This window comes from Callorhinus ursinus, unplaced genomic scaffold (assembly GCF_003265705.2).
Source record: "Callorhinus ursinus isolate GAN/ISIS: 27379988/994484 unplaced genomic scaffold, GSC_fseal_2.0 scaffold10, whole genome shotgun sequence".
NCBI classification, from domain to species: domain Eukaryota; kingdom Metazoa; phylum Chordata; class Mammalia; order Carnivora; family Otariidae; genus Callorhinus; species Callorhinus ursinus.
In genome coordinates, this window is record NW_027397072.1 from 7,672,056 (window position 1) to 7,685,122 (window position 13,067).

At 39.3% G+C, this 13,067-nt stretch overlaps 1 protein-coding gene across 3 annotated transcripts in view; it reads left to right on the forward strand.

The window, feature by feature from the left end:
- Positions 1-13,067, forward strand: part of TAF1B (TATA-box binding protein associated factor, RNA polymerase I subunit B) — a 66,921-nt gene that overhangs the window by 1,238 nt on the left and 52,616 nt on the right. For all 3 annotated transcript variants that reach the window (XM_025867725.2, XM_073896983.1, XM_073896981.1), the window contains exons 2-5: positions 149-247; positions 4,553-4,640; positions 6,741-6,838; positions 9,124-9,219. In XM_025867725.2, the coding sequence (XP_025723510.1) occupies positions 149-247; positions 4,553-4,640; positions 6,741-6,838; positions 9,124-9,219 (381 nt within the window). The remainder of the gene's footprint in view (positions 1-148; positions 248-4,552; positions 4,641-6,740; positions 6,839-9,123; positions 9,220-13,067) is intronic.

Below are 13,067 nucleotides of genomic sequence, written 5' to 3' on the forward strand. Positions count from 1 at the left end.
TTAATCTCTCTGATACATTTTTTATTTTCTATGGTTTTTTTTATCTGTAGGGTAAATTGCAGGGAACGCTTTAGGTAGAACTGCAGGGTTTAGGTGCAATGTATTGAATATGGCTTGATAGTAACACCTGTTCTATCTTCTCCTATAGAAAGAGTTTAAAGAAAGATGCACTCAGTGTGCTGCTGTCTCTTGGGGTCTTACTGATGAAGGCAAATATTATTGTACTTCTTGCCACAACGTTACAGAGGTAAGTAACATATATCATTTATGAATCTGCTAGTGTTTTAAAAATTACAGTTTTAGCCTGATATGTGGCATCGTTCCCAAATAATGTATTTTTGTCACTCCTGCAATGCCCAAATTCCAAGAATGTAAGTAGTCTTCAAGTACTTACACGTGAGCTAAGGAATGAGTAATTTAGATTTAGGATGGGTTTTTGAAATGATGTTGGGCCACATTTGTAAATAATTTCATGATTCCGACTGTGTAGTATAAGGGAAAATAATTAAAATTGTACTTAGAAGGTGAGGCATTTCTTTTTATTAGTTAATACTCATGTAAGAGTTTTTAATATATTGTGGTAGCTTAGAGGTTTGGGAGATGGAATGTTAGAAAGATTGAGGACTATTGGGAGTATTGGAAATATACTTCACTGTCATTTTATCTTGTACAGTACCTTAGAGATTACAAAGTGTTTTCTTATTCCTTATTTCATTTTCTCCTCATAACCACCTGTGAGATATACTTTTATGCCTATCCATCGATGGGGCAAGTAGGGCTTACGAGTTTGAGGGAGCTTGCCAAAGTCACACAGGTATAAGGTGTTGAGCCAGGCTGTGAACCTGAGTCTTCTGACTGCAGTGGTCATTTGACCCCATTACACCTGCCTCTTACACTAGAGCTTGTCATACTGTCTTGTGTGTAACCTTGGTCAGTGAGGCCCCCTTCACACTGGGAGTGCGAGGTCCTGTTCCATTTACCACACATTCAGGACAGTATAACCAAAATAATCAAGGCTGTGGACAGTCTGCTACTGGACAGGCTGAACATGCCAGGACTCCTCTCTGGAAAAAGATTTGCTCAAAGTCTACAGAGCCAGGAAGGAACAAGTATTAACATTTACCATATAGACTTAAGAAAGGCAAATTTGGGACAGATGAAAGTAACTGTGTAGACTTCAGCTTTTGGCCAAGATGGAGTAACAGGAACCAGATTTACCTTCCTACTTTAATCAACTAGAAACTTGAGCAAAATATGTATAAAACAACTACAAAAAAAATTTCCTTTGAGGAAAGTGGCTAATTCACCTTGTTGCTCACACAGAGCTTTTTTTTTGAAACAATCATTGTTCTTCAGTATGCAGCTGAAGTTCTTCTCCCTGCTTCCCACTTAAGTCACAGAATATTAAAAAAATGCTAGCTCAGTGAAATTTTGTGGGTGGTGGATATTTCATTATCTTGATTATGGTGATGGTTTCGTAAAGATGTATATATATGTATATAGATAGATAGATAGATACACATAGATGTATATGCATATGTATATACATCAACTCATACACTTTGTTTTTTATTTTTTTTAAAGATTTTATTTATTTATTTGAGAGAGAGTGCATGTACATGCAAGAGAGAGAGCATGGTGGTGGTGGGGGGGGAGTGCAGAGGGAGAGGCAGAAGCAGACTCCTTGCTGAGCAGGGAGCCCGATGCTGGATCCCAGGACCCTGGAACCATGACCTGAGCCGAAGACAGATGCTTAACTGACTGAGCCACTCAGGTGCCCCTACGCTTGTTTTTTTTTTTAAGATTGATTTATTTATTTTAGGGAGAGAGGGAGAGAGCATGTGTGAACATGAGTGTGGGGAGGGGCAGAGGGAGAGAATCTTAAGCAGACTTCTCGCTGAGTGTGGAGCCTGACTTGTGACTCGATCCCATGACCCTGAGATCGTGACCTGAGCTGAAATCAAGAATCAGACCACTCAACCGACTGAGCCCCCCAGGCGCCCCAACGTGTGCACTTTAAACACATGCAGTTTGATCCTCTGTGCTTTGATGCATGTGAGGCACTAACAGTTTTACCCAGGATTGTTTTTGCAGCAGCAGTGCAAATGTAAACACAGCAAAGGATGATTGTGTCTAATTGGACTATTTGCCATTAGTAGATGAAGTCAGCATGCTATTTTTGTGGAAATTAAACTACATTAACTAATTGCCTCTTTTATTTCTGTCTTTGATAATGTTCCTATTTAATTCTGTCTGATAAAGTCTACTGCAGTCATTTTAACTTGAAAGATCCTAATACCACTACATTACCTAGTTCCACATTTGAAAGACAACCTGTATAGAGTAACTTGTCAAGAATGTAGCATTCTTTCTTTTTTTAAAGATTTATTTATTTTATTGAGAGAGAGAGAGAATTCGAACAGGGGGAGGGGCAGAGGGAGAGAATCTCTAGCAGACTCCGAGCTGAACGCAGAGCCTGGTGCCGGGCTTGATCTCACGATCCCAAGATCATGACCTGAGCTGAAACCAAGACTGTGACGCTTAACCAACTACACCACCCAGGTGCCCCAAGAATGTAGCATTCCTGAAGATGGGCAGCATCTATATATAGGCCAAGAACCTAACTCAGTGCCTTCCCATATGATAGGCAGAGCTGTGTATTGTACAACTTCAGTGGTTATTCTTGGCTTTATGGTACCCCAGGCGTGTTCTTCACATAGGATATGATGTGATCCATGCTGCCTGGTTTGTGGTGCTGTAGTGTGGCAATGTTGATATCCAGTGGGTGGAGGAGGGCCAGTGGGATGTAGTTCTAGCTATGAAGAGTAGAGGTCATGGTGCAACTTTCCCTATTTTTCTGCACCCTCATTGCCCTCCAGCTCTTAGCCTGTTTGTAATTTTCAAGCTATGGATACTCGCTATAATCTGGAAAACGGCCTTTTGAATTAGTAAAAGAACAAGAGTGTTACATTGGTGTATTTTAAACAGGAAAACCCTTTTCAGGTCTTAAATCTGGCCAATTTAGACAATAGATGTTCTTGTAGGTATTTCATAAAGGTGTAGGCTAGAATTTTGTGAGTTCAATAGATTTTTAGGATTATAACATCAGATTTATTGTAGAAAATTTAGAAATTAATGAAGATGAGAGCTCAAATCACGAGTCATCTTGGGGCACCTGGGTGGCTAAGTGGGTTAAGTGTCTGCCTTTGGCTCGGGTCATGAGCCTGGGGTCCTGGGATCGAGCCCCGCATCGGGCTCCCTGTTCAGTGGGGAGTCTCCTTCTCCCTCTCTCTTTGTCACTCCCCCTGCTTGTGTTTTCTCTCTCTCAGTCAAATAAAATCTTTAAAAATAATAATAAAAATAAAATCACCAGTAATCTCAATATACAACATTTTAATCACTTCCTTTTAAACTCTTTTTTGCTATGTATGGAAGGGAAAGGGGATGTGGGTGAGCACTTTTGAATCTTCTGTCTTAATTAAATATTTTCCTGTGTTATTCTAAACATTTGTGGACAGTTTTAATTGCCTGTATATATATCCCACAATATAACCATTTAGTAATTTAATTAATTATAGATCCAGTTTTAGATATTTAGCTTTTTCTAGCTTTTAGTTATTTCACATTTCATTTAGTCCAGATTTTAAGCCTTTTTATCCCTGCCTACTCTTTCTACATTGTACCTGTCTTTGTAGGGTAACTGCTTTGGTATGTATTCTGATGTGTCTTATGTTTTCAGTGTGGCCAACCCAGCCCACCAGAATGGCTTCGGATGTGGTTTCTATGACTAGAGGAAATACATTCCCCAAATCCTATTGTTAAAGATATTTCTTTTACTCTTAATGAAGGCTGAAGATAAACTTCATTCCAATCTCTAAGTTTAGGGAAATATATAAATGTTGCCTGTTGGTTAAAAATCTTCACCTCTCTTCCCTCATTAAGACTTAATTCTTTTATTTTGGTTGTGAGAAAGGCAGAATCTTAGGTACCAGCCCTTGAGAGCACTTGGAGTTGAAGACTATGGGATGAATTGTACTCGTTATTGAGTCATTCTAAAATTGTGTAGGTTTGATTAAAAATAAAAAGTAGTACTTTTATAGTTTCAGAAATGAAAACTGCATTATTCAAATACATAGAAAAGCAGGATGAAACGAATCTGTATGTAGCATAGTGATTGCTGGTTACAATACATACAGTTCTCCTAATTCCGGAGTGTGTTTGGATGGAGGAAAAAGGGAACAAATTTGACTTTACCGTTAGGTTTCATTTGAAAAAATTAGAAAGTGACTTAAAATAAAAGTTTATTCATTTTCCAGACTATTGTTTAGTGTTTACTGTGTTCCAGGTACTGTTTTGAATCGTGAAAAATTCTGAATGAAAAAACAACGTAAAAGTTAACCAAAATGTTACAGTTGATATAATTTTCCCAAAATGTTACTGTCCTTGGTCCTGGCACTCACAGTTTGGTTCACTGTACTTCCCAGAGCATGCTTGGAAAAACCTTTTGGGAGATGTAAAACTATCTTTTTAATGGTCTATCTGTCTCCTGCAGAGATCTAAGGAAGTCATAAACACTGGGGCTATCCCTAATACTAAAATACAAGCCATCAGCCGGGGACTTAAAAGAAAAAGAAAACTTGGTAAGCCCTTTCTTCGTGTGTGCTTAGGGATGTGCAGTGAAATCTTAAGTAGATTCTCGAGAGGTTGCCAGAGTTGTAGACAGGTCATCCAGAGTAGAATTAAAGTGGGTAATCGTTGATGGTAAAATTGGAAGTAAATGTCTTTAAGCATATCCTGTTTTTATCCTGCTTATGGTTGTGAGTTGCTTTTCCAGTGGAGCAACTATTATACAAAAAAATCATAATGGAGTGTATTCCTTCTTATCTGTCGGCATATGTTTCTCTGTTCTATGTCCTCTATTCAGAATATGATTTTCTGTGCTTTTAAAGAAAAACGCTTACTTTCTGAAATGGTTCATGTATGGAACTGTCAGGTTAGGCAAGTTCAACGTGATGTTCAACTTTTAGAAATCTATTTCTCACATTGAATTTTGAACACACCCTTTTAAAATAGGAAAATTATTTTCCTTAAAATAATCTCAGCATGGGTGTGCTTTGAAAGGTAATCTACCTCATTAGTCCAGTGAGTACATATAATTAACCATTATTGAGAAGATTCTGAGGTAAAGTCTAACTGATGCTTTTTATTTCTGTGACTACCTAGGGCCAGATTCTCCAGTTTGAAACCAGGCTAAAGATAGTGGTGGATCCTTGTAGGTGAGGTAGCTTTAAGGACGCACACACATGAAATACAGATATATAAGTGTTAGTGAAATATCTCTATGAAATACATTGATATTCTTAGTTGAGTAACAGAGAGAATGCCTAAATGGTAACTTGTGTTTCTGTTTAACCTTTAATGGTGACTATTTTTATTAGGCTAGAAGCTGGTTACTTTTTAACTAAATTTTATTAGAGTAAAACTTGATTAATTTGGATTTGACTTAGGTAACTAAAATGTATAGTTTCAACTTAAATTGCTACAGTAAATTTAGATGCTTCAAATTAGCTGTCAGGTGTCTTATATTCAACTTCTTTGACCCTGCATAGTTTCTTCATCTGTAAAATGAAAATGTAATACCATTTGTCACATAAAACAGAAACTCTGAATTCAAAATACGACTTTACCAGTTTATAGGAGCCATGTTCTGGAAGAAGAGTGCGCACAGGTACAGTTTGAAGAGTTTAAACTTGCTCAACTTCAGAATGCATCAGAATTAGAGGCTTTCTCTTTTACTTATATATAATCCAAGAAATTGAGGTAGTCAGCAGGGTGAGGACTAGGAGTCCTGTGACATTCTGCAGGGGAGGGGGATCTTGGGGTCCTAGTAACAGACTTCATAAGCTAAGTGTAAAAGGTGCTGATAACATGTTTTTCAAAGAGTTGTAATATTTATCCAGCAGGGAGGAGTAAAACATTAGGCTCTTAACAGATTTTAACATTTTCTTTACCTTCTAGTTCTCTTTTAGCACGTAGCTCTGTCTGTGGTGGTGGCATATTTCTTCACAGTCTCTTAGGGTTATTTTGAGGATTAAAGAAAAGAACTTACTTAAAATACCTAGTACATACTTGATGCCTAGGCGGGGCTCAGTAAGTATTAATTTCCTTGCTTCCAATGTCTCCCTGTAGCCTAGAACTATTTCCAGAAAAGCAGAATGCCATCAAACAGTTTGTTTTCTCTGTATGTTCTTGTTGCTCTTTCCTGCACTCCTGGACCATCACATCTTGGCTTTTGTTCATTCATTCTCTAAATACTCATCGTTCCCTTTCTCTGTGAGTTCGAACAGAGAAGGGGAGAAGCAGAGGCTGAGTACTGAGCACTCTTTCCTTTAGGGTTCTGCTGAGTACTGTCCAGTACAATACATTTCATTGTTCAGTACATACTTTTAAAACTTACTTCATTTTTTAACATGGTGACTATTCATTTTTCTGCCCTACATTAATATTTCAGAAAAATTGTAGAGAATTTAAAATATTTAAAATCTGAAAAATAAAAATGGGGTTTAGCTTTAGCATCTGTGTACATATTTGCCGGATTGGAAACGGGAGTATAAGGATGGAAACCCTCTTCAGGAATACAAAACAATCCCAGCTGTGATGTGTAAAACACAGTTGTAACTCTGTAGTAGCATGTAGTAAATAGGAGTGCAAATGTCTGAACCATGTTATTTGTCATTTAGAGAAAGGCTGGGATTGGTATGTGTGTGAAGGTTTTCAGCAGATACTTTATCAACAAGCAGAAGCCTTAAAGACCCTTGGAGTAGGCCCAGAATTAAAGGTAAGTCCGTTCGTGTCTAGATGTTAGCCTTACATTTTGTTTGAAGCACAATAAGATGTGGAGTGAAACTAAGGAGAAAAGTAGGGTTATCAATAATGACACTAGCTCCTGGAAGAATCATTTTTTCTGATGTTTTTGCTTTAATCCTTTTATTAGACCATTAATTATCAAAGTGTGTTCTACGGGATATAAATAAGCAGTACAACCAAAAGAAAATCAAAAAGGTTTTAATCTTCAGATATTTAGGAGAGATTGGGTTAAATAAAGTAAAACAAATAACTTTGCAGACTACTTGGTGTCTTTTATGTGTTAATGTGCTTCTTTGATTTCCAAGGGGATGTGTAGTATGCAGTATTCACAATTTGAGAACAAGGGGCCTCTGGGTGGCTCAGATGGTTAAGTGGCTGCCTTCGGCTCAGGTCATGATCCCTGGGTCCTGGACTCGAGCCCCGCATCGGGCTCCCTGCTCAGTGGGGAGCCTGCTTCTCCCTCTCCCTCTGCCTGCCGCTCCCCCTGCTTGTGCTCTCTCTCTCTGTCAAATAAATAAATAAATAAATCTTTAAAAAAAAGTAAAAACAAAAAACAATTTGAGAACAAAATCCTTTAGTGTGTATATATATATATGTAGCATTGATCAGGACTTGAGTTCCAGAATGCGCTTTGGGGAGTAATATATTAAACCAGTGGTTTTCAACCTTGAAAGTGTACTAGAATCACCTGAAAGGTTGGTTAAAACAAGATTACTGAACCTCATTCTAGTTTCTGATTCAGTATGTCTGGAGGAGGGCATTTCTAGCAAGTTCCCAGGTGACACTGAGACTTCTGGTCCAGGGACCACACTTGGACTTTGCTGCCCCTCCAGAGTACCACAGTATCCCTGCTGTTGTGTGAATTTCATGTTGGTTCATCTGGTTGAAGCCATTTCAGGAATTCTTTAAAAAGCCAGTTATTTGGGGGCACCTGGGTGGCTTAGTCATTAGGCGTCTGCCTTTGGCTCTGGTCGTGGTCCCGGGGTCCTGGGATCGAGCCCCGCTTTGGGCTCTCTGCTGGGCAGGAAGCCGGCTTCCCCCTCTCCCACTCCCCCTGCTTGTGTTCCCTCTCTCTCTGTCTCTCTCTCTGTCAAAATAAATAAATAAAATCTTAAAAAAAAAGCCAGTTATTTAGCAACAAGTGGTTATTGCACACTTGCTTAGTGCCCATTATTGGAAACCAGGTGCTAAGAGATCCAGCCTAGTTGGAGAGAGGGTTTTATGCATATGTGGAATGAGTAAACATGAAATGATAGGACGATGTGATCATAAGTGACATTAAGGGCAAAAAGAGAAGGTAGAAAGATCAATGTGGACTGAAGTCACCAAGGAAAGATTTATAAAGGAGCCTTTGCTGTTCAAACCAGTGTTTGGGGCAAGCCAGCAAAGAATGCCCTCTAGATCAATACAGGCTGACCCTGAAAAGTATTTTAGGATTTAAAAATACAAAAACATGAGAGACCAGATGGTACCCATGGTGGTAGTCTGGGGGTTTGTGAAACTGGTTTCTTTCAAGTCATCCTATGTTATAAATGCTTTGTAATTTATAATTTCATATAGTTAGACCAAATAACTACAGTAGGGTTTATTCCGATATAGTTTTCTACCCACTTCATCAGGGTTAATTCTGAAAACAGTTTGTCTGAAATTAGCCAGTGAACATAACTGTTTAGACCTGTCCATTTAAATGGCACAGAAATGGCATTATGCTAAGAACACAGGCTCTGGAATCAAAACTAACTCCAAATCCTATTAATGGATTTTCTATTTATTGGCTGGGTCATTTTTGGCCAATTTACTCAGTTTCTTTAGTGGTAAAATGGAGATAGTAGTTATCTTGCAGTGTTGTATTAGAGCTAGTGGATGCCTCATACCTAGTAGGTGATGAATAAATAGAAAAGTTGTTTTGTTTTGTTACCTTATTTTCCTTCCACTTGGACCCAAGAGCAGCTTTGCCTCTAACTAGAAGTGTGGTCACAAATAAGTTGCTTTCTTTTTCTCATTCTTAATATACTAAACTTACAAAAGGAAGGGATTCAACTAGGTGATCTTTATGGAATTAGTCTCTTCTTTAAAAATCTAAGATTATGAAGAATTTATTCAGTGTTTCCCATATACCTGATTTTGTGATGATAATTCTTTTTATAGGTAGAAAGTTAAGAATACATTTAGATGGAGGGCAATATATGAAGTATAAGTGGTATAGATGTACCAGTGTATTTGTCATAATCACTACTCATTTCCCTTCTACCTTAGAATGAAGTTTTACATAATTTTTGGAAGCGCTACCTTCAGAAGAGCAAGCAGGCATATTGTAAAAACCCAGTTTATACGAGTGGAAGAAAAGCTACGGTAAGTCACAAGTCTGAGAAGCAGGACGAAAAGCCATTTCTAGTGTGAGGTAGAGATGAAGACAGGTCCAACCTCATCTGGATTTATGATGCTTGTCACAGAATTGTCAGTGAAGTGGTTTCTCTTATAGTTCAGAAGGACAGGGTCACTGATCTAGACATTGGAATTAATTTTGACTTCTTATTTGACTAGTTGAAACAAATTTGTAGTTAAGTTCTAAATAGAAGCTTAAGGACTTTCCATTAATTGTAGTACTAGAAAAAAACTTTTTTTGCATATTTTTCCCTTTGCTTGGAATACCCACGTACCTGGTATTTCATTATTCAGCTCAGTTGTCTCTACTCAGCAGTCTTTATGTGAAGAAAATAAGTCTGGATGCCTCACCACCCCCTCCCACATCCCCCAGAGCATTTATATTTTTAGTTTGCATTTAACTGCTTTATGAATGTGCCATGGGACATTTTATTTGGGGTAGGAGAAGATTCCACCACTGAGAAAGGCAAGTTTGATAAACTGATAGGTTTGATGTGTGGTGCTTATTCTCCAGGGCTGAGAAGAGATTCTGAATCTATTTGACACACATTTCTTAAGAGCTTGGAGACTTGGCCTAGTGTTTCCTTGTTTGGTTGGGGTTGCCTAGGTTCCACATGCAGAGTTGAGTGATCCAGGACTGAGAAACCCAGGTCTGGGAGAAAGGAATAAGTTCTGAGAATGAGAAGTTTAGAGGAGCTAAGCCGTGAGAGAGACAATGGTGGAAGGGGGACTGACCTAAGCAATTAGTGTAGGCAACTTCCTTTTTGAATCTGGGACAGTGCATTTAAATAAACTCAAGAGGAATAACTTGAATTTACTAGAATAGACAATTTTATAATGATAGAGTTATGAAACATTATCCTCTCTTGATTCAGGAGGCAGGTGCTTCTCAAGAAAAACAAAAGATATGGGGCACCTGGGTGGCTCAGTCATTAAGCATCTGCCTTTGGCTCAGATCATGATCCCAGGGTCCTGGGATCAAGCCCGCATCAGGCTCCCTGCTCCACGGGAAGCCTGCTTCTCCCTTTCCCACTCCCCCTGCTTGTGTTCCCTCTCTCACTGTGTCTCTCTCTGTCAAATAAATAAATAGAATCTTAAAAAAAAGAAAAAGAAAAACAAAAGATGCTATGTGGTTCTCAGGTGACACTTCGAAAGAGAATAGAAAAGAAAGAGCCATCCAGGCTATTAAGAATCTGATCTTGGGGCGTCTGGGTGGCTCAGTCATTAAGCGTCTGCCTTTGGCTCAGGTCATGAGCCCAGGGTCCTGGGATGGAGCCCCATGTAAGGCTCCCTGCTCAGCAGGGAGTCTGCTTGTCTCTCTCCCTCTGCCCCTCCCCCCCTTAAGTGCGCACGCATGTGCGCGCACGCTCTCTCTCTCTCTCTTTTTCAAATAAATAAAATCCTTTTTAAAAAATCTGATCTTTAGAATTACATAGCTAAGGTATTGGTTGGTTATATTTGTACGCTGGGGGTTTGCCTAGCACATAGAAAATTTGAATCAGAACCTGGAATTCTCTCTGACATTTTAACATTGTTAGTGTAACTTAAGATATTTAAAAAGGTTTTCTTAACTTGAATAAACACCTGTCTAAAGTAATACTGGCATCACACTAAAATCTTCTTGATGAATAAATAAGCAGTAAGCAAAATTTTAACCTGATGTACAAATTGGCAATATAGTGTTTATTGAAGAGTACAGCTATTTTGAATATACTCTATTTTGGGGTTTTTTTTGTTTGTTTTTTTGTTCTTTTTTAAAGATTTTATTTATTTGACAGAGAGAGCATAAGCAGAGGGAGAGAGAGGGAGAAGCAGGCTCCCTGCTGAGCAAGGACCTGGATGTGGGACTCGAACCCAGGACCCTGGGATCATGACCCGGGCCGAAGGCAGCCGCTTAACCGACTGAGCCACCCAGGTGTCCCATACTCTGTTTTGAAAGGAAAAAGGAACGAGTACTTTTAAGTTAGAAGCTTAGTCTTTCGGGCACCTGGGTAGCTCAGTTGGTTAAGCTTCTGCTTTCAGCTCAGGTCATGATCTCAGGGTCCTGGGATCGAGCCCCACATCAGGCTCTCTGCTCAGCAGAGAGTCTGCTTGTCTCTCTCCCTCTGCCTGCCGCTCTCCCTGCTTGTGTGTGTGCATGCACACGCTCTCTCTCTATCAAATAAATAAATAAATAAATCTTAAAAAAAAAAAAAAAAGAAGAAGAAGAAGAAGCTTACTCTTCTCCAGTATGGTACCGGCACCAAAACAGACACATAGATCAATGGAACAGAATAGAGAACCCAGAAATGGACCCTCAACTCTATGGTCAACTAATCTTCGACAAAGCAGGAAAGAATATCCAACGGAAAAAAGACAGTCTCTTCAACAAATGGTGTTGGGAAAATTGGACAGCCACATGCAGAAGAATGAAAGTGGACCGTTTTCTTATACCATACACATAATTAGATTTAAAATGGATGAAAGACCTAAATGTGATATAGGAATCCATCAAAATCCTAAAGGATAACACAGGCAGCAACCTCTTCGACCTCAGCAGCAGCAACTTCTGGCTAGACACGTCTCCAAGGCAAGGGAAACAAAAGCAAAAATGAACTATTGGAACTTCAGCAAGATAAAAAGCTTTTGCACAGCAAAGGAAGTAGTCAACAGAAGCAAAAGACAACTGACAGAATGGGGGAGGATATTTGCAAATGTCTTAATCAGATAAAGGGCTAGTATCCAAAATCTATAAAGAACTTATCAAACTTAACACCCAAAGAACAAGTAATCCAGTCAAGAAATGGACAGAAGACATGAACAGACATTTCTGCAAAGAAGACATACAGATGGCCAACAGACACAGGAAAAAATGCTCAGCATTACTCTACATCGGGGAGTAATCAAAACCACAGTGAGATACCACCTCACACTGGTCAGAATCGCTAAAATTAACAATTCAGGAAATGACAGATGTTGTTGAGGATGGGGAGAAAGGGGAACCCTCTTACACTGTTGGTGGGAATGCAAGCTGTTGCAGCCACTCTGGAAAACAGTATGGAGGTTCCTCAAAAAATTGAAAATAGAGCTACCCTACCACCCAGCAATTGCACTGCTAGGGATTTACCCCAAAGATACAAATGCAGCGATCCAAAGGGACACCTGCACCCATTGTTTATAGCAGCAATGTCCACAATAGCCAAACTATGGAAAGAACCCAAATGTCCATTGACCGATGAATGGATAAAGAAGATGTGGTTTATATATATAGAATGGAATATTACTCAGCCATCAAAAAAATGAAATCTTGCCATTGGCAATGACGTGGATGGAACTAGAGAGTATTATGCTAAGCAAAATAAGCCAATCAGAGAAAGACAATTATCATATGATCTCATATATGGAATTTAAGAAACAAAACAGAGGTTCATAGGGGAAGGGAGGGGAAAAATAAAACAAGATGAAATCAGAGAGGGAGACAAACCATAAGAGATTCTTTTTTTTTTTTTTAAGATTTTATTTATTTGACAGAGACACAGCAAAAGAGGGAACACAAGCAGGGGGAGTGGGAGAGGGAGAAGCAGGCTCCCCACTGAGCAGGGAGCCCAATGCAGGACTCCATCCCAGGACCCTGGGATCATGACCTGAGCCAAAGGCAGATGCTTAACCAGCTGAGCCACCCAGGCACGCCAAGAGATTCTTAATCATAGGAAACAAACTGAGCATTCCTGGAGGGGAGGGGCCTGGGGGTACGGGGTAACTGGGTGATGGACATTAAGGAGGGCACGTGGTGTAATGAGCCCTGAATATTATATAAGACGATGAATCACTGAACT